Genomic DNA, 20,219 nt, shown 5'->3' on the forward strand with positions numbered 1-20,219 from the left:
AACAAAAAATTTTTTTTTCTTCTTCATTTTGCTAGTGCTGTTGCTGAGGCTGAAGGAATTGAGCCATTAGTAAATACCTTGAATGCTCAGAGAGATGGAGCCATTGCTAATGCTGCTACAGTGCTAACAAATCTGGCCACGCAAGAGCCATTCCGCATAAATATCCAGAGCTGTGGTATTATGAGTGTACTTGTAAAACCATTGCGCTCAACCAGCAGCCAAGTGCAAAGCAAAGCAGCATTTGCCGTGGCTGCGTTTGGTTGTGATGCTGATGCAAGAACTGAGGTAAAACCACTCTTCAAGGTTGTGGTTATTTATAACATTTCTAGAGCCTGAGGCTGGTGTTATACTTACCTAGAATCTTTGTATTTTGTGTCTGTCCTAAAAGTCCTGGGCTTTCTAGATAGTAACTAGTTTTCCACTTTCATAATAGGCTTGTTCAGCTGAACTTAGCTGAGTTTGTCATGAGAACTTGGAAAGGGTTTTCTTTAATTTGTATTTTTACTGCTGTATTTGCTTGCACCAAATTTAATGTTTTACAGCTTTCCAGTGCCTTCATTGAGCTTTAACCAGGGTTATATCTTAATCCCCATGTTTATGAGCATTAAACATTAAGGTTTCTTTCAGCTGCAACTGTCAGCTGAACTTTGAAGATGAGAAGTTCTGTCCTTGTCCTCTTTACTCTCCTCAGTGTTGTTCTGTTGCCCACTTTCAAGGCCTGAACGGCAACACCTGACCTTGATTAATAAGATACTGGATATGCATAGAGTAAATGTAACTCGGACAAAACTCAAAATATATTTAATCCCTTGACCAGTGGCATCCACCAAGTTGAACTTTTCGCTGCTTATCAATGGTCATACTATTTTCTTTTCATAAATAAGGATGATGCTATGTGCATTCATAGATCATAAGCTGGGGTTTTCTCATGGGCCAAGGCTGTTAATTAGGACATGAATAAGGGATACAGATAATTAATCTACCTCTTTCAGTGTCCTTAAAATGTCTTTCTCTTCAAAAATCTAAATGAGCAATATTTCTTCCAGCGTGTATAGGAAAGATACTGTAGCACACAAGAGAATAGGATGTTAATAAGATTGTCTTACATACAATACAATACAAATTCAGATATATTGTGATGTAAATTAGTTGCTAGGAGGCAACAGAACATAGAAAAAGCTGTGTAACTCTCCGTGGCAGTCTTGGGTTGCACAGTCTCTCCAGTTTCCACACCGCAGTCTAGTAACTGAAAAGCATGGCAGAGCCAGAAGGAATGTGTGCCTTGTACCACTCTGGAACTTGCTTCAGCTCCAGCCTATGCAGAGTTCACAGAAGCACAGAATCCCCATAAATGGCCTTCTATCAAGCCCAGCAGAGCTTGTCTACAAGTCTTGAATGTTTTGGAAGGTGAATTTCACAGGCTGTTCTTGCTGGAATAGATGAAATATGTAAGTGGCAATGTCTTCATTTTTTTTATAGTTAAGAAATGCAGGTGGACTGGGACCTCTCGTTGAATTGCTGTGTTCTAAGGATGAAGAAGTCAGAAGAAATGCCTGTTGGGCTGTTATGGTTTGTGCAAGTGATGAACTAACCGCTGTTGAACTATGCAGGCTACGGTGAGTAGAAATAGCATCAAGGGGCAGAGGGAAGATTTTGATGCGAGAACTCTATTAAGTCGATCTTTACATATTTATAGCAGAATAACAAAGTTAAGTTACACTTTTTGGTAAGCAGAAACTACTTTTGCACCACAGATGTTACAGATGAAATGGTATTGATTTTAAGTAACAGAAGCCTTAAGGAAAAATGTAAGCCTGAAGAGAGAACTGTCTGGAATTATAAAAATGTTTATTGTTTCTGTGGCTGAATTAGGCTTTATATTGAAGGTGTGCTTATATCAGTCAAAATTAGGGACTACAGTGCCCCATACATATGAAACTGAAATTAAGGTTTCAGGCTAAGTTCAATATACAGTAAATTGTACTTACTACACACAGGCTAAATTTGATTTACAAGCTCTGGTTAACTGCAGTGTGCTGAAGTGTCATGTCAAAGAGACTCTATTTTATACCTTCTTAGAAACTCCAAGTTCCATATATTAATATCTAAATTACAAAAGCTGTTTTAGGTTGTAAGAATTATGACACGGGGCTCCTTATACAGAGTGATTCTTCTAGTTATTGTTAAATTAAAATATATGTAATTGCTCTGCTCCCTCTGCTGGACACTTCTCTTGATTACTGACCTCAAAGGTGATGTTATCCATCTGCCAGACTGAATCAGATACACTGACATATTTGTGCTTGTTCAGTCTAAATACCAATTCTGACGGGGGGTCACAACTTACTGAGGTAACCTGTTCCAGTGCTGGAGTATCCTTACAATTAGAAGGGGTTTCTGAGTTCTGAATATCCCTTACAGCAAATCAATCCAACTACATGTGGTCCTACTTTCAGTGGTGTTGAATAACCACCTTTTTATAGCAATTTGAGTTTAACTTACTGAATTTTCTCATGTTCCGCATCCCTTGCTCAGTTTTCTTTTCATGACAAAGTAAGAATGTTAAACTTCTTTTTGTTTTGAAATCTTGTATCATTTTGTCACACATCTCTGAAGTTCTCTCATTTATTTATGCCATTTTGAAGTGCTGTCTTCCAGCCTGCATGAGATAACTTCAGCTGAGGTCATACCACCATCAAATAAAGAATTATTTTCTATATCTTGCATATAGCACTCTTCTTATTTAATCCCTTCTTTGTGACAGTATTGGAGTAGGACTCTAATTTATGTGTCCTTCTGGTTTGACAGCATATTATTGATAATAATACATTAAGCATAGTTTTTCAACCAGTCAGGCACTACTTCATGTTGTTTTCATGTAGATTATATTTCCCTGACTTGCTCCTGAGTATTCAAGTAAGAATATGTGAAAAGACTTATTGAAGTCAAAACACATCTCAAAGTCAACTCATATCTCACATCTACTTCTTCTGCCTATACATTAAGTCAGTTACCCTATCACAGAAAGGATTAGATTGGCTTTACATGATTTATTCTTGACAAATACATAATGGCTATTTCTTATCTCTTGTTGCTTGCAAACTGATTGTTCAGTAATTTGATATGGTGTTCTTTGGACACTGAAATTTCGCTGAATTATCTCTATTATAATTTCTTTGTTCTTGGTTTTTCAAATCTAGATACTATCTTTGCCCTTCTCCACATTCCTGGCACCTAGCCCATCCTCCTGAATTTTCAAATACAATTATAAATAGTTCAGAGGTTGCTTTTGCCAATTCATAGAGTAGTATGAGGTAAGTGTCCTCAATGACTGCTAAGTTTGTCTCCTCAAGCTTATTCTAGACATGTTAAGCCTACTGTTTCTACCTCCTTGTTAATATTACTGCCAGGCATCTGCTTGCAGCCTTTTTATGAAAACTGAAGCAAAAAAGGCATCATACACTTCAGTCTTTTCTGTGCCATCTGTTACGAGTTTTCTTCCCACATTGAGTAATAGGCCTACATTTTCCTCTCTGACTTGTAGCATATGAAACATTATTTTTGTTTCAGTCCCTGAATAGTTGTGTCTCATTTTGCCTGTGGGTCTTTTGGGTTTGTCCCTTACTTTTTCTTTTCTGTTGGAAGTGTCAGTGTTTCCATTTGTGTGAGTCCTTTTTTTTGGTTTTCGGGTCTTCACAGAATTTTTGGTGCAGCCATATTTGTCCGTTTTTGGCTTGTCTTTCCTTCATATGAAGGTAATGTGCCATTGTGCCTGTAATGTCATCTGTTGTAGACATTGCTGTACACATTAGCCTTTCCTTATTCATTTTCTCCTTTAAAATTCTTAGCTGCATTACTTGCTGGTTACCTGACTTTTTTGCAGTATGCTGTATGACAAATAGCCTGTACTGCTCTTCCACTATTTTCTCCCATTGCCTTCTTCTAAAGAAAAGAGAAGGTTGTCATTTGCCTTGCCTGAAAAACTTGTTCTCTGGAATTCATCTGATGTACCTTCAGAAGTATGCATTGTAAATGTCCACAGCTGAGGGTCCCTGTGTAGTTCACAGAGAGAAATGGGCAGTCTAAATGTGGAGTTAATTATACATATATATATATATATATATATATATAAAATTATTCCTTACGATGTGAAGAATGCCTGCATGTGTGTATAGACACACACAGATATAAATTTGAATATGTACACACACACACACATCGCCCTCTTTTTTCCTGTTTTTTTCGTTCCTAAACAGTCCCAAAACTGCAGTACACTATGTTCTCCTGATTCAGCTTCCTTTATCTTCATAGCAAGCTTTTCCTAAGTTTTGCAGGTCAGAAGTTATCAGTATGTGGGTTTCAGCACCAGAAACACCTTAAGAAATGAATTCCTGTCCTCCCATGTCCCCACATGACTGTTTGTACCTCCCTGCTGCAAAAATCCTGCCATCCTGGTGCTGCTGACACAACTGCTTGTGTTCCCATGCTCATCCATGTGTAGCAAATGTCTGCCAACTGTGCCTCCCCCAAACGCAGTAACAGTCCTAATCCAGAGGGATTCACACATTGCCTAATACACAACTGGAATCTGCAAACTGTGTTGCAAGCTGGGGAGAGAGAGAGGTTCCCTGAACTGTGTCATATGGTCAGCTGTGAACATTATTCCTTTTATTCTACTTTTACATCCTTCTTTTTCTCAAGTTCTCTGTGGTGCCTAACATCGTTCCAATAAAAGGTTGTGGCATCCTGTCTGCATTTCCTTATGTAACAATTTAACTGCCTAAAGGAATTGCTTTTGCTTTTGAGCACTGCAAAGCATTTTCCTCCCCTAGAGAAAGAACTTTGTGCATCACAGCACTTGGAAATTAATTTGGCTTGGCCTTGGTAATGCTGAAAACTAACTCTGAACTGTATAATAACAATTAATAAGTATTTAATGATGAATTAGCCTTTGTATTTGTTTAACAGTGCTTTAGACATCCTAGAAGAAATTAATCTATCAACAGGGCGCAAAAATAACTTTAGTGAAGCTGCTCTGGAAAAGCTACTTGATAACAATCTTTCCCAAAAGTACAGCCAGATGGGATATTTATCATCAAGTAATATCATAACTGATGGATTCTATGATTATGGTCAGGTAAGCTACTTTAAATAAATTCCTCTACTTAGAAAGAGTAAAATTTTCTTCTTGATTTAGAAAAAGTAAGAGTCCTATAGCAAAAGCCAGAATCTGGCTACATAAAATACTTTGTTTTCTTGTCCTGAAGTTTCCCAGTTTTATACTAATTTCTTTTGATTACCTTTCTTCATGGATGAAATCTCATCATCTTCATACTATCCCCCAGTTTCAATCTTCCCAATCCTGTGTAAGCTGTGCAGACCTAGTTCCTTTCCAGATCCTTTCTCAGACCTTAGTTCTCCTGGTCTCTTTCCCTGCAATATACTTAATACTAACCTGACACTGAATGACCTATGGACTTTTTGTTTGTTTATTTTTACATAAAGAAGTAAATAGTTCATATTTTCACCTTGGTCATGACCCTTTCTCTCACAAAGCAGTGTTTATATATAAAGAATGACTCCAGTATCACTTGTCAGTGCTGTGTTCAGTTTAAATATGAGAACGACTTTTCAAATGCCCAGATGAATTAGCAATACCAGTCTTACTGAAAATCAGTGAAATACCTGCTCCTAAAGCACTTGGTTGCTTTTGAAAATTCAATCATATACTGTAAAGCCTTCAGAAGCAGGAACATTTCCTTATTCTAGAACTGTTTGGACTGACATAGTAATAATAACTACAAGTTAAGTTATTTATAAACAATCTTTTCTAAGAAAATTGCTTAAGAAAATGCAAATTAAGAAGGAAAAAATTTCACATATTTTGAATGGTTTTCTAAGTTCTTATGTAAGTCTTCCATTAAAGATTAGGAATTTTAATTACTCTTTAGATATCTTTTAAATACATTTTTTCTCTTCATCTTTAACTGAACAGAACACCTTATCTTTTATGCTAATTTTCTTGTAGATAAAACCTGGAGTGAAATTTTTATCTTTGGAGGAACTGAGTATGCAAGAGCTTACTGACCGTCGGGCTGTAATCTTCATTAATGCCAAACCACAGGAAGAGTGAGTCATGTTTGATCTACTAGCATTTATTGCAATAGCTCATCTTTTCCATCGTTTCCACTGTTTCCAGTACAAACTACATAGTATAGATATATATACACACGTATAAAATAGGGAGATCTATTTTAGTCCCAGCACAGTGCTTCATGTCCAAGAAGGCAAGAGATTTATATTTTATAAAATAAGAATTGGAAAAATAACTTCTTTTCCCTCTAGACAGAACAGATTTTTTCAGCTGAGTCACTTTTTTTAACTTGGCCATTAAGAGTCATTCATTTAACACCCTTTGATTCCTGATGGTAGGACACCCAGTGTTTTATTAGTTATAACAAAGCTTGTCATCTGCCATAATAATTATGTCATCTAAGCTGAATGTCAACATGTGACAATGAAATCTATGAATTTGATGATCTTCTTGTACAGACAAATGCATGGAATTTCAAGCACAACATCCCAGAGGCAGGACAAAGTCAAGCATCAAGCTTTCAAGCTTGATAAAGAACCTATGTCCATTTCTTCTCTGTTTAAGTTGAAGCCAGCCTAACAAATCTTCTTAGATTTGAATGCAGGAAGTTGGTATTGGGCTTGTTTAACTGGGAGTCATTTCCTGTAAACAGTGTCACAGATCAAAGAATGCTCTACCAATACTTTGCAAGTCCAAAACCTTCTTCTCTGTCAACACATCACATATTTGGTTTACAGTATCATTAGCTTCCCTTTTAAGCTTGTATATGACACCATAAAGATGTCTGAGAATATCTATGACAAATTAAACTTCCATGCTCTTTGTTGATCCCTAGAGTTGTCATTAACTATCAGGTTTTCTTTCTTTGACTTTGATACAGCTTCTTGCCTTTGCGCCTTGGCAGCAGTCTTACTCCCCAGTTACTTTTGTGTCCATCATTTGGTATTCCATACTTCATTTTTGATCCCTGAATCAATATCCAGTTTATTAGTGGTTATGTTATTTCTTCCACTTATATCTTTCCTATGAATATATTTACTGTCCTTTAGAATCAGAACTCCATTTTCATAGCTTAGCATGCAAATACTAACTCTGCAAATAACATACAAAAATATCTTGCTCCGTTTCAGTCTTGCAGTAGAGGAGAAGGCACAAGATTCATCTTATGAACAGACTATCTTGTCACCTTCTATTTCAAGAAAAGGCAGTAGAGAAAAAGCAAGGTATGGTTTTAAGATTTACTAGTTGTCAATGTTATGTTGTTGCTCTAACATTAGAAATAGAATTCTGATTGAAAATAGTGATAGTTTCCTAACAGAGTACAAATGCTCAAATACAATGTTAAATATGTTTTTGGAGTCTTTCTTTCACCTCCTATTCGCGGTAATCTTCCTTTGTCTATCTTGGTAATTATTCATCCTCCCTCCCCATGCTGTATTTGAACATCTCCTGTTTATTTGGCTGTTTTTCCTTTCAATATTCCTTGAAGGCAGTGAAATGCTGTTATTTTACAGCTTGACAACCAAGACACAGGGAAATTAGGGTAGAAGTTCTTTCTCAGTTTAGAACCTAGACCCACGAAAAGTTCCTATACTGCCTACATGCATCCTTATTTCTAGATTAAATTTCTTCTGGTGAAATTCCATAGATGACTAAAAGCTGAGAAGTGTGTGCTCAGAAATGTCCCAGTTTTGACAGCAACAAGCCTGAAAATGCCTTGCTCTTGCAATGTTCCCTCTGGTCCGTACAATACACTAGGTATAGTGCTGTAGTCCTTTCTGTGGAACTGATCTGGTGGGCATGTCTGCTCATACCAAATAGGGCAGAACCTCTAACCTCATAGAGGGAAATTAATTTTGTTCTTTTACAGAAAGAGGATTTGAGCCTGTCCCTCCCACCTGCAGATAGCTGATCACAAGATATTTGGTGTTTAACAGTCTCTTTCTGGTTTGTTGTAGCTGTTCACTAATGATGAGGCGTAATGAACAGAGCTTTCAACTTCAGCTGTTAGGGCACTTATCTGAGAGAGCAGAGACCAAAGTTCTAGTCCTTGTCTTGACGACTTTTAGTATAAAATACTTCACCCTTAATTTGTTCCTGTGGAAGAAAACTGAACCATGGTCTCCCAACTGTGCTTCATGTAAAACAGCAGCACAATCAGGACCACAACAGTGCCTTTCAGAGAAGGCAGGTATACATGCCTAATTCCAGGGGAAGTTCAGGATTCCAAAACCGGTCCAAATAGAGCCTCCTTGCCATCAGTGGGATGGTATCTTGTCCTTGATAGGAATGTGTTGTAACCTACAACTCTCCTTGGCTTTTTTGTTAGCTAACTTAGTGAGCTGACCATTTATCATGCTGGTTTCTGTGGGTCCCAGTCCTGACTTCCTAATTTTCCTTGTTTTATGGTATAGGGAGCCTTGACCATGCCTCACAGCTGTGAATTGTAGTCAGTGGTGGGCATTACAAAATGCTAAGCGCTGCAGGGTTGGAAAAAAAAGGAGAGATGGCGTGTCTGTTGTAGGAACTGAAGTACTATGTTTGCAATTTTTAGCTTGGAGCTCATCCATGAACTGTGATATGCTACTGTCTGTACAGGCATTTCATTGATAGAGATAATGGTTGATTTCTTAGACTGCTTATATATTTCTGTGTGTGTATGTATCTGTGCTTGAGAGATGAAATCTGCATTAATAAAGTCAAGAGAAAATTGGAACCTGCTTTGTGATCTCAATAGTTCAATGGTATCTCCAATGGAGGAAAAGCAGGAGTTATCTGGACAACGGTGTTCACTCAGCAAAAGCGGCACTAGAGAAAAAGGCTTAAGGTATTATACTTTGAATTATATGTGTATCAGTTTGTTTAGAACTGACATGCAAATTGGCAACCGATAACAGCTACTAACGGTGAGCGGTTGAGGTTCTGACAAATCAGGACCCGAATTGTGAGATTAATCTATCCAAAAATTATTGACTTACAAGGCAGACATTTACATTTGACTAATTATTTGGACTACAAGCACTTCTGGAATTCAGTTTAAATCATGTCATACCAGATACCTGAAATGGATCATATGAATTGCATTGTGGAAGGTTCCCGATTCAGGATGCAAGAGAGTACATATTGCATCTTGAGTGTCTTGCCAGCCCTGTTCCAGCTTCTGCTCATTTAGCAGGTCCTCCTGACGCCCAGCGTGCTCTGGTCCATGACCCACCATGCATATGCCAGTGTACTCAAAGGGAGCAGGAGGCAAGGGGAGATATTGAGCCCCAGTTATGTTTGCTCTGCACCAGTGGGGGATTCCTTCATCCCAGAAGATGCTCTAGAGTTATAGACCATTTTGCATAGTCTGAAGCAGCTGTGCAGAGCTTAGAGACCTGTTCTGACAAGACACTATGTTTGTTTATTACAGTGTGAGAAGAGGATACCCTTGGATAGTTGCTTTTTAATGTAATTTATGTCAATTACATGGTAAATGACTGCTCTGTTAGCAACCATAACTCTTTCAGAAAGCAAAAGATTTTCTTTAGGAAAAAACAAATACCTGGCTCATTTTCCCATAGTAAACTTGCAGGGATACAAAGACTTCTTTCTTCAAGTATGAAGTAATTGCTTTTGAATGTCATGATCAAGTTGTATGATTTATAACCCCATTGTCATTCATTTTGAATCCATAATTCATACATCATCATTATTATTATTAATTTGTGAGATATATGGGAGTTACTTGAAGGTCAGTAGCTGACTCCAACTCTCAAACATGCTTAGACTTTTTCCTACATATTTTTTTCCTTTGATCATATGTTTCTGTTCATCATTATTTTGCAAAGTACTACTGAACACAGTTTAAAGCCATTGTTTTGAAAAAGTGATACTACTTTATATAAACCATAGTTGAAAGCTAAGAGAAAGGGCAGTTGTAATTGTCTGCTGGAAGTGTTTGAATTAGATGTAGAGGAAGTGCCTAGTTGATAGTTTGACATATATTTGCATAGACAGATAGCAACATTTTTGATCAAACAGTTGCATATCTGATATACACATTGACTGGGCTAAAAGATGATATTCAATGTAGACTGATAAATGTGCATTTATTCCATGCTATGTTCCAGCACAGCATTTAAGGAGATACTTTTCAATGCTCATTTATTCCTTTTCTGAAGACAGCCAAGGCATTAAGCTATGCAAAAAAAAGGAAAGAAAATAGGTGTCATGGCTGTCTTTTGGAGGTAGGATGTCATATTGGCTGCTGCTTTCTTCACACTGACTCTCTGGTGACCCATTGGACTTTTGTACTGAAGTTGCAACAGGAATCAGAAACAGCTTTGAGACTATTTACTGCCATGAGTTCTCCTTTGTAATATTCCTCCGCATTCACAGCAAGTAATCTCACGAGTAGTAAGACAGCTTTGGGAAAGCGGAGTGATTTTTTTTCTGATGCCATCATTTCCACTGGTAAATAAAATGGGGATAAAAAAGGAGGACAGGAAAAAGATAGTAGATAGATGGTTACTGGTTGTTTTATAGCACTGAGCTGTAAGACAGCACCTCCACAGTTCCTTATGAGATAAGTATTAGGCAGACATGATGAACTGAAGAGTTGAGGAGTAAGGTAGAGACAGGTGTGGAAGACAAGCTTAAAGCAGCCATTCCACCAAGGAACAGAACACTGTCATACCTGAGAGAAATAAACAGCAGCAAAAAAACCAAACAGGTCACTGTTCAAACCCATCCCTCTCTAGTGTTTTCTTCCTGGAAATGGGAAAGAAGGAGAATAAGAGTGATTCAAGACTCATTTGAGTAGATAGGAATAGGGAACAAATCCTCCTGCTATAGCGCTGTAATTTAGCGGTGCACTTCTCACAGGGAAAAGAAAGTGCTGGGAGGATAAAAGGAAAGAGCAGGGGACAAAGAGAGAAAATGGTCAAGAAACAAGAATTACTCCATTTGTAGAAGTTGTTGTTTTGAAAACCTGCTAAGTGAGACACCAGAGAGGTGGGAAAAATTCAGGTTTTTTTAAACCAGGTTCTTAACCATAATGTATAAGTGTATAAATGGAGAAGTAGGTAGCTGTTTAATCTAGCATTATAAGGTTCCCTGGCTATAGTTAGATAGAGTCAAATTAGATAAAGAAAACTGTTTGTCTGCTTTTTTCAAGTATAAGTGTAATTAATAACCAGAACATTTATTTAAGAGGGTGGTGAATTTTCTATAATTTTAAGATTAAATCTTAATTGGTTATCCTTCTAAAATAATGTGCTTTATGAAACCTATGAAAAGGGCTTTTTCTTAATGTGGTAAATCTCAATAGGTAAAAGAAAAGTTTGCCAAGTATTCTGAAGACAAATTGCTTGAATTAGACTACTGATAATGGTATATGCCCTTCTGCTTTGTCCAATGCCTTCTGTCTTAAGAGTGCTGTTCATTGTAAAAATTTTAAGAATAATTTGAAGAGCATACAATAATGATAGTGTGCCCTGGAGCCATGTACTCTAGTGGTCCTTTATTTCTTTTTTTTTCTTTCCAAGAATGCCAGAAGTATTATGGATTTAAAAAAATAAGCCAGAACTGTTAAAAAAAGGAAAGAAATGTTGTCGTATTTCACAGTAGCATTATTCAGGACCTATGCTGAAAAAAGATATAATGCTTACACAACACAAGTTCCATGTGTTCCCACAAATGAAAATCCTTAACTGATTGTATAGATCTTAATGATACCTCTGGTAAGATACTGATCTTATAATATTTTATAATAACTTATGAAATGCACAGTATTCAATCTAAGCAGAACAAGCATTTCATTTATACTTCTGCCAGGTACTTATGATGCCTGTTCAGGATCACAGTCATTTTTCAAATGCTAAGCATTAGTGAAATACGCAGCATGTACAATGAAAAAAATAAGCAAAACCACAGACTTATAAAATCTTCATCTGACAAGCCATGTTGTGGTTTGCATAATACTTGAAGTACATGGGCTTGCAACTACAGAGACTACCACTTGGCATGTCCTGTCAAGATTTCAGCCATGCTCTTGATACCATTTGTTCCTTTATTTGAAGTCCAGATTTCTATCAAGTAAAAACTCATTGGAGTTCATGATTTTTAGTTCATACCCATATGGAACCAAACCATAACTGTCTAAAAATGTTTCCTATATGTACATAGGTAAGTGTCTTCTCCCCTAGATAATCCATATAAGGGAAAGGCGTATCAGAGCCATAGACAAAAATAAAATGAGAATTTACACCAATACTAATATGGAGCTAGTGACACTTGGTTCCTAACCATCTCCTGAGGGTGTGTTCCACAAGTGTTCTATACAGCTTTGTAGATTTTGGAGTATTCATTATCCAGAGAAAAGATTTCTCCTACTTTCCCCCTACCCCCAAATCAATTAGTCTAAAATGTCCTGTTGGAGAACTACTGTATTTGAATTTGGACTTTAGAGATTACAGTATTCTAAATAAGTGTATATTGTTTTCTATGTAAGAAAAGGGAAAGGGAAAAAAGAAGAGGAAAAATCCAAAGAAGTTACTCAGATTGCATCTAAAGTCCAGGATGAAATACATCTAGAAAATTTACATTGGCTACCACCACCTGACTTCATTTTACTGGATTACATTAATGATGTTTCCAAAACAATTCTACCACTAACTACTACCCGGGAACAAGTTGTGGCTCTTGCACAGTGAGTACCAAATTATATTTCCATAAATATGCAAATAAGTTGAATTGGTAAAATAACCATTTTCTCATCTAAGGACAACCAGACTTGTTATTTTTCCCATTCTTAATTGGAATCCAAATCAGCTTTGGTCCAGAATTATGACATAATTTTAGATTTTAAGCTTCTTGTTTCTAATTTTGTTGTAATTACTTTGGGGATTTTTTTTTTTTAATAAAATATCACTTGCAACAAAAGGGTATAAATTTCTCATTTTGAAAATATTCATATGGACAATTTCAGGTTTTTTCACATTTTATATATCTGTACTGATCCTTTCCAATGAACACATCAGCTGCATATGGCATCTATATCATCAAGGAGCAGGAGAGACCCAGGTGCTGCAGAGCCTAAATGCACGAACTAAAACCCTAACCTAATAGTTGAGACTGTTGCAACTTACACGTATCATGTCTGTTCTTTCTCTTATGATCTTTCTTGCCTAGTTGGTTTGGAAACCCCTCAGGACAGAAATTCTTGTATTTTGTTCTCCTACAGAGCCAAAAGCATGAGACATTTTTCTAATGTAGTTTTCAGGTGCTACTGTAATTAATATCCTGATGATTTAATAGTGCCAGAATATTGCAATGGTGCATATACAGACTGTTGTTATCAATGTGTGATTCATTAGCTACACTGACTACTCAGCCTGGGCACCAATCACTGTCATCTCCAAGCAGTGTGTCTGCTTTCATCTTCTCCTTAGTTTAACCTTTCCTATCTTAGCAGTTTCCTGGCTACCTCCTGAATCTGGAGAGTTTGGCATCAGATCCCACTGAGTCTCACAAAATTTGTTTCTTCTACTAACTCTCATTTTTAATGAAGTGGTCTAATGTGATGTGAGGAATGACTTTTCTGTTGATTGCAAAATTTGACAGGACAGATACTCATCCTTAACTATCCAGCTGTGTATAAATCATGCTGCCTTCCTCAAGGTGGAATCCATAAAATGCTCTTTCAAATCCACTCTTCAAACACACCAGTGAAATACTTACAGACACAGAACCCAGTGAAGCAATCACGGGAAATTTAAGTGGAATGTTTTCTGTGGGGATTTTTATGTGTGTGTTCCATTTTAAGCGGCTGCCCGAATAGCCTGTGTTGAATAGGAAGGGGAGGAGGAGGCAGCTGCAGCCGCCCTGGGCAGGCTGGCAGCTTGAGCGGAGGTCCTGCTGTGCTCACCGGGGAGGGAGCCGGGGTAGATGAGGGAAAACGCAATAGTGTTGGCGGTCTCCTTCCAAACAAACGCAGCACGGCCTCGTGCGCACGCGGGAGCGGCGTGCATGCAGGCTCAAGAGGCTTTGCCCTCTTTACTGAGAGCTGGCTGTAGGCACAAGCAGCACAAGGGACTGCCTGGAGCCCCCCACTTCTTCAGGCTCACCCAGTAATTCCCAACTTCGAGACACCACGGCTAGCCCGCTCGGCGAGAGCTCCCTGAGCCCATGCTGTTGCAGCCAGTACCTCCTCAGGCCCTAGGTTTTGGGAAATAAGGCCTGTGAGGTTGCCTTGCACGTACTGTGCGGGTAGAACCTGTTCACAGTTTCTGCAGAGGAGGTGGTGCAGATTTTAGCTCTCTGTCTGAAGCAGTGGCTTGTGATGCCCATGTCAGCTCTGCAACACCTTGTCCCGAGTGAGAGCCCTCAGTGACGCTTGTGCCTGTGGCTGAGGACGCTGTGAGGAACAAAGGTCTTTACGTACAGGGGCCAAGCACAGGGGAGGCGAAGGTGTATGTATGAGGAGGTGGGGACTTACAAATCGAGGCTTGATCCTGTGTGTGCACGGTTATCCAAAAGACATGCTTTTGGCAGTGTTTGCACAGATAGTGAGTTCTGATCTTCTGTTTCTGTGACTGAGCCATTCTTTTTAATGGATAAATACACACCTCTCACCCCCCAAATACTGGCTTCAATATAAGAAAGCACATGCAGAAGTTGAAGTACCCTTTATGGATATAGTTGCTTTCCTATGTTGGGATCATTACCTATGGCTTTAATTTTGTCATATGTATTCTCATGACGTTATTACTTTTATTTCAAACAAATGTTAGGCCTGGAGATTGTAAAACGTAGCTCACATAATCTGTTAGCTGTAAAGACGAACGCTAGCTTCTGAACTACTTCCTCAGTAATTACACTGTTATTGATGATTTTCTCTGAGGACTTTGTGCCTATACTAGACCTCTCCAGAATCTCTGCTGGCAGCTTTTGCACCTTGGTTTTGGTCTGTGACAAATGTGAATGATCTGAGTTATGGTTGTCTGTATTTAAGACACCGGTTGCTGGATAAAAAAATATAAAGCAAACATAGCAAAAGTATTAAAGTCTTATATATCATTCACTTATTGCTTGTATATATTTCATTTTGCTACATTTTTGTGATAAATACAAGAGAAATTATAGATGTAATTGATCCCGGTATACATTGATACAGGTTTGTTGCAGACAAGATGGGTGGCCCGATTGAAAGAGACAAACTACATGACTTCAGCTGGGAACTTCACATAAGTGAAATACAATTTGAGCTGAAATGTAATGTTGTGCCTATCGGGAAAGTCAAAAAAGGGACGTTCTACCACAGAGCTTTACTTTTCAAGGTACATTAACATTTATTTTACAACATAACATATTGATGTTAAATGGATATTGTAAACTAAAGTATAATTGCATCAGTGTAACATAATATTTATATTCATGTAAAATCTTTTGTATACACTTAAGTCATTTTTCACTGGCAAAGTTGATTTCCCTATGAATGAAAGCCAGCATTGCTTCTTTCTGTAAACATTCTTGTTGTCATTAAATTGTCTTAAGTGATACCAGCAGAATACTTGATAAATGGCAAAAAGCCAAAATATTTGATTGGGAGTCAAAACATTTTACGTTTTCTGTAAACTGTAAAATATTGAATTATGCAGCTTCCTTTTTTTTCCATGCTGCAAATGTAAACTTGTTGGGACAATTTTTATTTGGTATCTATCCAGTATTCTGTGATAGTATATAACAGCTTTTATGTTCTAGTTTCTTAGACTGGGAAGATTCATTTCTTCTGTCTTCATGCAAAGACGTACTGGTGCAGCCTGCTTACCTGTCCCATCCTTTTTCCTTGGCTGCTGGGTAGCTGGACTTTTCTCCTTCTTGGATGGAGAGGAAAGGAGAAGCAAGGGCCTAGCACATTAAGCAGGAAGGGCCCAGGAAACAGTACACAGGAGAAAGAGCACAAGCCTATGGGGAGAGAAAGTTCCTGACATATTTTATGGAGGTGTGAGGGCATGCATTAATTGTGTTGAAGCAGCACTGATGTTTGCTTCCACTCTCTTAAGAAACCTTTGTAGGGATGGATCATCGCTCTTAAAGCCACACCAGTCTAAGCAATGGATATCCTTGTCTGTTTGTAACAAGTTAAAAGTCTTTCAGGATTTCCTTGCTTCAAAGCAGATGCATTCTGAGAAAGCAGTTTTGTAGCTGGAAACCATTATATGTCTGTCAGTGATAGCAGCATAGAGGAAAGGCAGGTGTTTCATCTAGCAGACGCTTGCCTCACATTTCATTGCTTCCCACATTCGCAGGGCTGAAAACCAAGGAGTGTGCTTTGGAGTGAAGCAGCAGTCCTAAACTTGCACTGATAAAAATGTTGCATTTTTACACTTAATATTTCATACTAGCTACATGTGTGCAATGTACATACACCTCATTGCTTGAATAGACAGTGCTTCAAAATTTTATTCAGAAATAAGTCTTCCAACCAGAAAAAAACATTTCTGGGTGCTGTGGGTGTTACATTTCATTTGAAATCTGAAGGACTGGCTGATAAACAAATGTATCAGTGCCTGAAAAGAGTTAAAATGGATATTTTTCATGTTATGCAGAGAATGTGGTAGAAATAACATTTAAAAGCCTACACCTTCTAAGCAGAACCAACAACAAATATTTGCAGTTTGCAACAGCTTACAGATTTACAAAGTCTGTTTCAAGAAAGCTCTTGGCCTTTCAGGTATTTGTTTTCTTTGTAAGCATCTCTTGGCCTTGCTGTATATCACAGAAGCTACATGTATTAACTGTGATTAACTCCTTTTTCTTTCCTTTTTAGGTGATAGCAGACAGAATTGGCATTGGCTGTAGTTTAGTTCGTGGCGAGTATAACAGAGCTTGGAATGAAGTTAAATTGGTTGATGACTCTCCTCAAGGAGTTGCTGGGCTTCTGCTTCCTCCTCAAGAATATATTGTAGATCTAATGTTTGAGCCAGGCTTTTTGATAAAACAGGGAAGTGCAGAGGCAGATCAGTACAAACATATTTAATCATCTTGACAAATTTCGCTAAAATAACTATTTTAAAGATGTTTGCAGTGCTAATATTTATGGAACTTAAGGGGCTTCAGGTCCAGCTATCAAAAAGCACCATATCTGGTATGTTGTCCTAAATGTTTAATTAAACATATTTTAGGTATCCAACTTCAATGCTTAGAAATTTTGTTAATTTTTTGGTACTATTTTAAGACTAAACTGTAAAACTACAGATTAAAATTTGGTAGATCAAGAATATTTGGTATGTGTTAAGATTATAATGCTTATTAAATAGGTTTAAATCATTTCCAAAATGCAGTATATTCCTTTTTTTTCAGATGTTCTTTCAACTCTAATATACATTTATAGGAATTATATGTCCATGAAGCAAGAAAATGTGACATGTGGTAAAATAACAAGTCACCTAAAAACAACCGGACAATTTTTTGTGTGAAATAAGCCAAGAACTGAGAATTAGAAGAACTAAGATAATAGTATACTTTCAGCCTCTGTAGAAAACATCCCATTTATATTTCTTGGAACTTGGCAGAGTTAATAATTACAGATAATAACATACTCTGGATGAAAGTAAATACTGTTTGTCCTGGCACAGGGAAGACAGATGATTGATAAGTTATTGCTTGCAATCTCCCTTTAAATTCTTTATTTTTCACTTGAAGATAAAATGGACCCTGAGAAGGCAGCAGTTTTAGACACGGCATTTGTATTTCTTGCAGCCTTGGGTAATGTGGTGTTGCTGAAGTGTACTGGTGCATCTAAGAGAGGTAAAACACTGACTAGAACACTCTAGTAAACACTTTTCTGGTGAAGCCATCAAGAATGTACTGGAGTATTTCAGGGAGCACAACTATCAAGTGAGTTTACTGTGGAAAACTGAAAAAAAGCCCTGTACAGAAGTTAGGTCAATGCAGACAACACTGTGCAAAACTGAATTTCAGAAGAGCAGAATGCCAACAACAAGTCATTTACTTCCTGCCCACCAAAAATGTGATAAAAAAATTTGGGGTCTGTGTTCTTGTAGTTTCTTAATGTTTTGTCGTGGACCAGGACATGTTTGTAGAAGCACAGTCACTTGTATAGTCCACTTTGGTTTGAGGAGGTTTATATCTGCTGTATTCATTACTGCTTATGAGCATGATCGCACCACTCCCCCTCCTTCCTCCTCTGACATGCAGCATGATTTTCTGGTAGCCCCTTGGGGAACATTTTATCTTTCTGTTGTAAATTCACTTATATGGCCTCGTGTTCATTTTTTTACGTTATGTTCAGCACTACTCTAGACATCAGAATGAAAGAGAACTCTGGAAACAAAATACACGATATGCTAGCAGAACTGCGTGGAAGGTGAGAATGTGTTTCTTATCATTGCTATGTAGCAGGTAGGGGACTGGTGAAAACTGATATGCTGTCACTGACAGGCATGATTGGGTGCAGAAACCTGCAACTTTGAAAGTGCAGTAAGTGGAAGTAAATTAAGAATTAATTTCCTACTAGCTATCATTTTATACACTTTTCCGTCATTGGAATTTCATTATTTTGTATTGGAACTATAATGTTAAAGTGTGACTTAGTCTGTTTGAGGAGGTCTTGAAAAACAAAGCAAGTTTCAATATATGTTGTGTCAATATAAAAAAAAAGACAAAATGTAAGTTTTTCAAAATAAAAATTGGGAAACTTCTATTCTAGACATATAAGCTTGCTTTACATAAAATTAAAAAAAAAAACCTACACAACTTTGTATAATGCAGAATTTGATGACCCAGAAATGTTGGATAAGGGTTGTTTTATGTCTCTCACAATTTTTAGCTTTGTATTAGCTGAGTTCTGTCACTTCAAAATTGTAATACACTTGGGTGTCAGAAATAAGATCTGGGTAGAATATAAACACTTAAATCCCATATTGTTAGTTTGAAAACTGCAGTTTAGTTGTCAAGTAAGTCAAGAGATGCCACACTTTTTTTATTTGATGCTTCGCAGGGACCTGTAGCTGTGCCCACACCCTGCTGAAGAATTCCCCTAGCCTTGACAAGAGCAGCCCAGCTCACACTCTTTCCAGATCTGAATCGGAAAACAAAATGTTCAAAAGTTTCTGCAGGGCTCAGCTGGGTGAATATTCCCAGGACATGCCCAGCATACACCATTTGGCTTGGGCCATGCCTGAGTGAAGTGATCACCTACCTTCTTTTTAAGGAGCAGATGGGGAAGGGCCTCATACCTCCTTTTACATAATAGTTCAGTGGGCAGATCAGTCACTCAGGACATAGAGTCAGGCTTGATGCCTTGCTAAGCATGAACAAAACAGTCTGCAGCTACCTAATTGCCAGGATATATTCTAGCCACTAAGCACTCTTCATCCCTCTTTTTGAAGTTCTGATATCATGTAGAAAAGAATGCAGGATTAATAGACTATAGAAACAAAAAAGTTGAGCAACCTCTTCAGCCTAATATTAGGGGTTATAATTAGGTTTTTCCTTTGGAAAAAGAGATTCTGTGTCTCTAGTACCCACTGCCAGAAACGTTCTTATAGTTTACTACATGTGTACTGTAAAATGTAGAGACTGTACCCTACCTAGAACAACACCCTCCTAGTTAGGTGCTCTCCTGCAAGAGAGAAAAGCTGTCTTAAGCAAAAATAGGAACTGAAACGAGGTTAATTCATCCATAGCTGTAACCACTGGGCAATTACTCAAAAGTAGGCATTATGGCCAGCAGCTGTGCAGAATGAAAAAGAAATGAGACATGCTCAGCTTCTTGAAAAAGAGGGTATGTAGACGATTATCGCAGGACAGTGATGTGGGCTCTAGATCCTGATTTGAAAGAGGCACCTCTAAGTCATCTTCACACATCTTACTGTGATGCCTGTGCTTCTGAGAGAAGCTAGCATGAAGACACCATTCCTGCTGTTCACCAAACTACCCAACTTCATAGTGACTGTGCTGAACTTATGTAGCGCCCTGCTCAGCTTGCTGCTTACTGCAGGGTCTATTCCAAGCCATCTGGAACTGACACACCACACATGCACACACACACACCCCTGCCATTCATTTTCACAAAAAAGAATTTTGATTTTGATTTGGCATTGAAAAACACAATGCT

At 37.8% G+C, this 20,219-nt stretch overlaps 1 protein-coding gene across 3 annotated transcripts in view; it reads left to right on the forward strand.

The window, feature by feature from the left end:
* ARMC3 (armadillo repeat containing 3) overlaps nt 1-17,117 on the forward strand; it is a 52,117-nt gene extending 35,000 nt beyond the window's left edge. Inside the window, exons 10-19 of one of the 3 annotated variants that reach the window (XM_010580757.1) lie at nt 36-285; nt 1,480-1,616; nt 4,969-5,137; nt 6,029-6,129; nt 7,002-7,013; nt 7,225-7,338; nt 8,832-8,921; nt 12,588-12,785; nt 15,252-15,414; nt 16,908-17,117. In XM_010580757.1, the coding sequence (XP_010579059.1) occupies nt 36-285; nt 1,480-1,616; nt 4,969-5,137; nt 6,029-6,129; nt 7,002-7,013; nt 7,225-7,338; nt 8,832-8,921; nt 12,588-12,785; nt 15,252-15,414; nt 16,908-17,117 (1,444 nt within the window). The remainder of the gene's footprint in view (nt 1-35; nt 286-1,479; nt 1,617-4,968; nt 5,138-6,028; nt 6,130-7,001; nt 7,014-7,224; nt 7,339-8,831; nt 8,922-12,587; nt 12,786-15,251; nt 15,415-16,907) is intronic. The other 2 variants (XM_010580840.1, XM_010580924.1) reach the window with 2 other exon arrangements.
* Nucleotides 17,118-20,219: the final 3,102 nt, after the last annotated feature.

The sequence above is a fragment of the Haliaeetus leucocephalus genome, unplaced genomic scaffold (assembly GCF_000737465.1).
Source record: "Haliaeetus leucocephalus isolate CR32 unplaced genomic scaffold, Haliaeetus_leucocephalus-4.0 Scaffold0, whole genome shotgun sequence".
Classification (NCBI taxonomy): Eukaryota; Metazoa; Chordata; class Aves; order Accipitriformes; family Accipitridae; genus Haliaeetus; species Haliaeetus leucocephalus.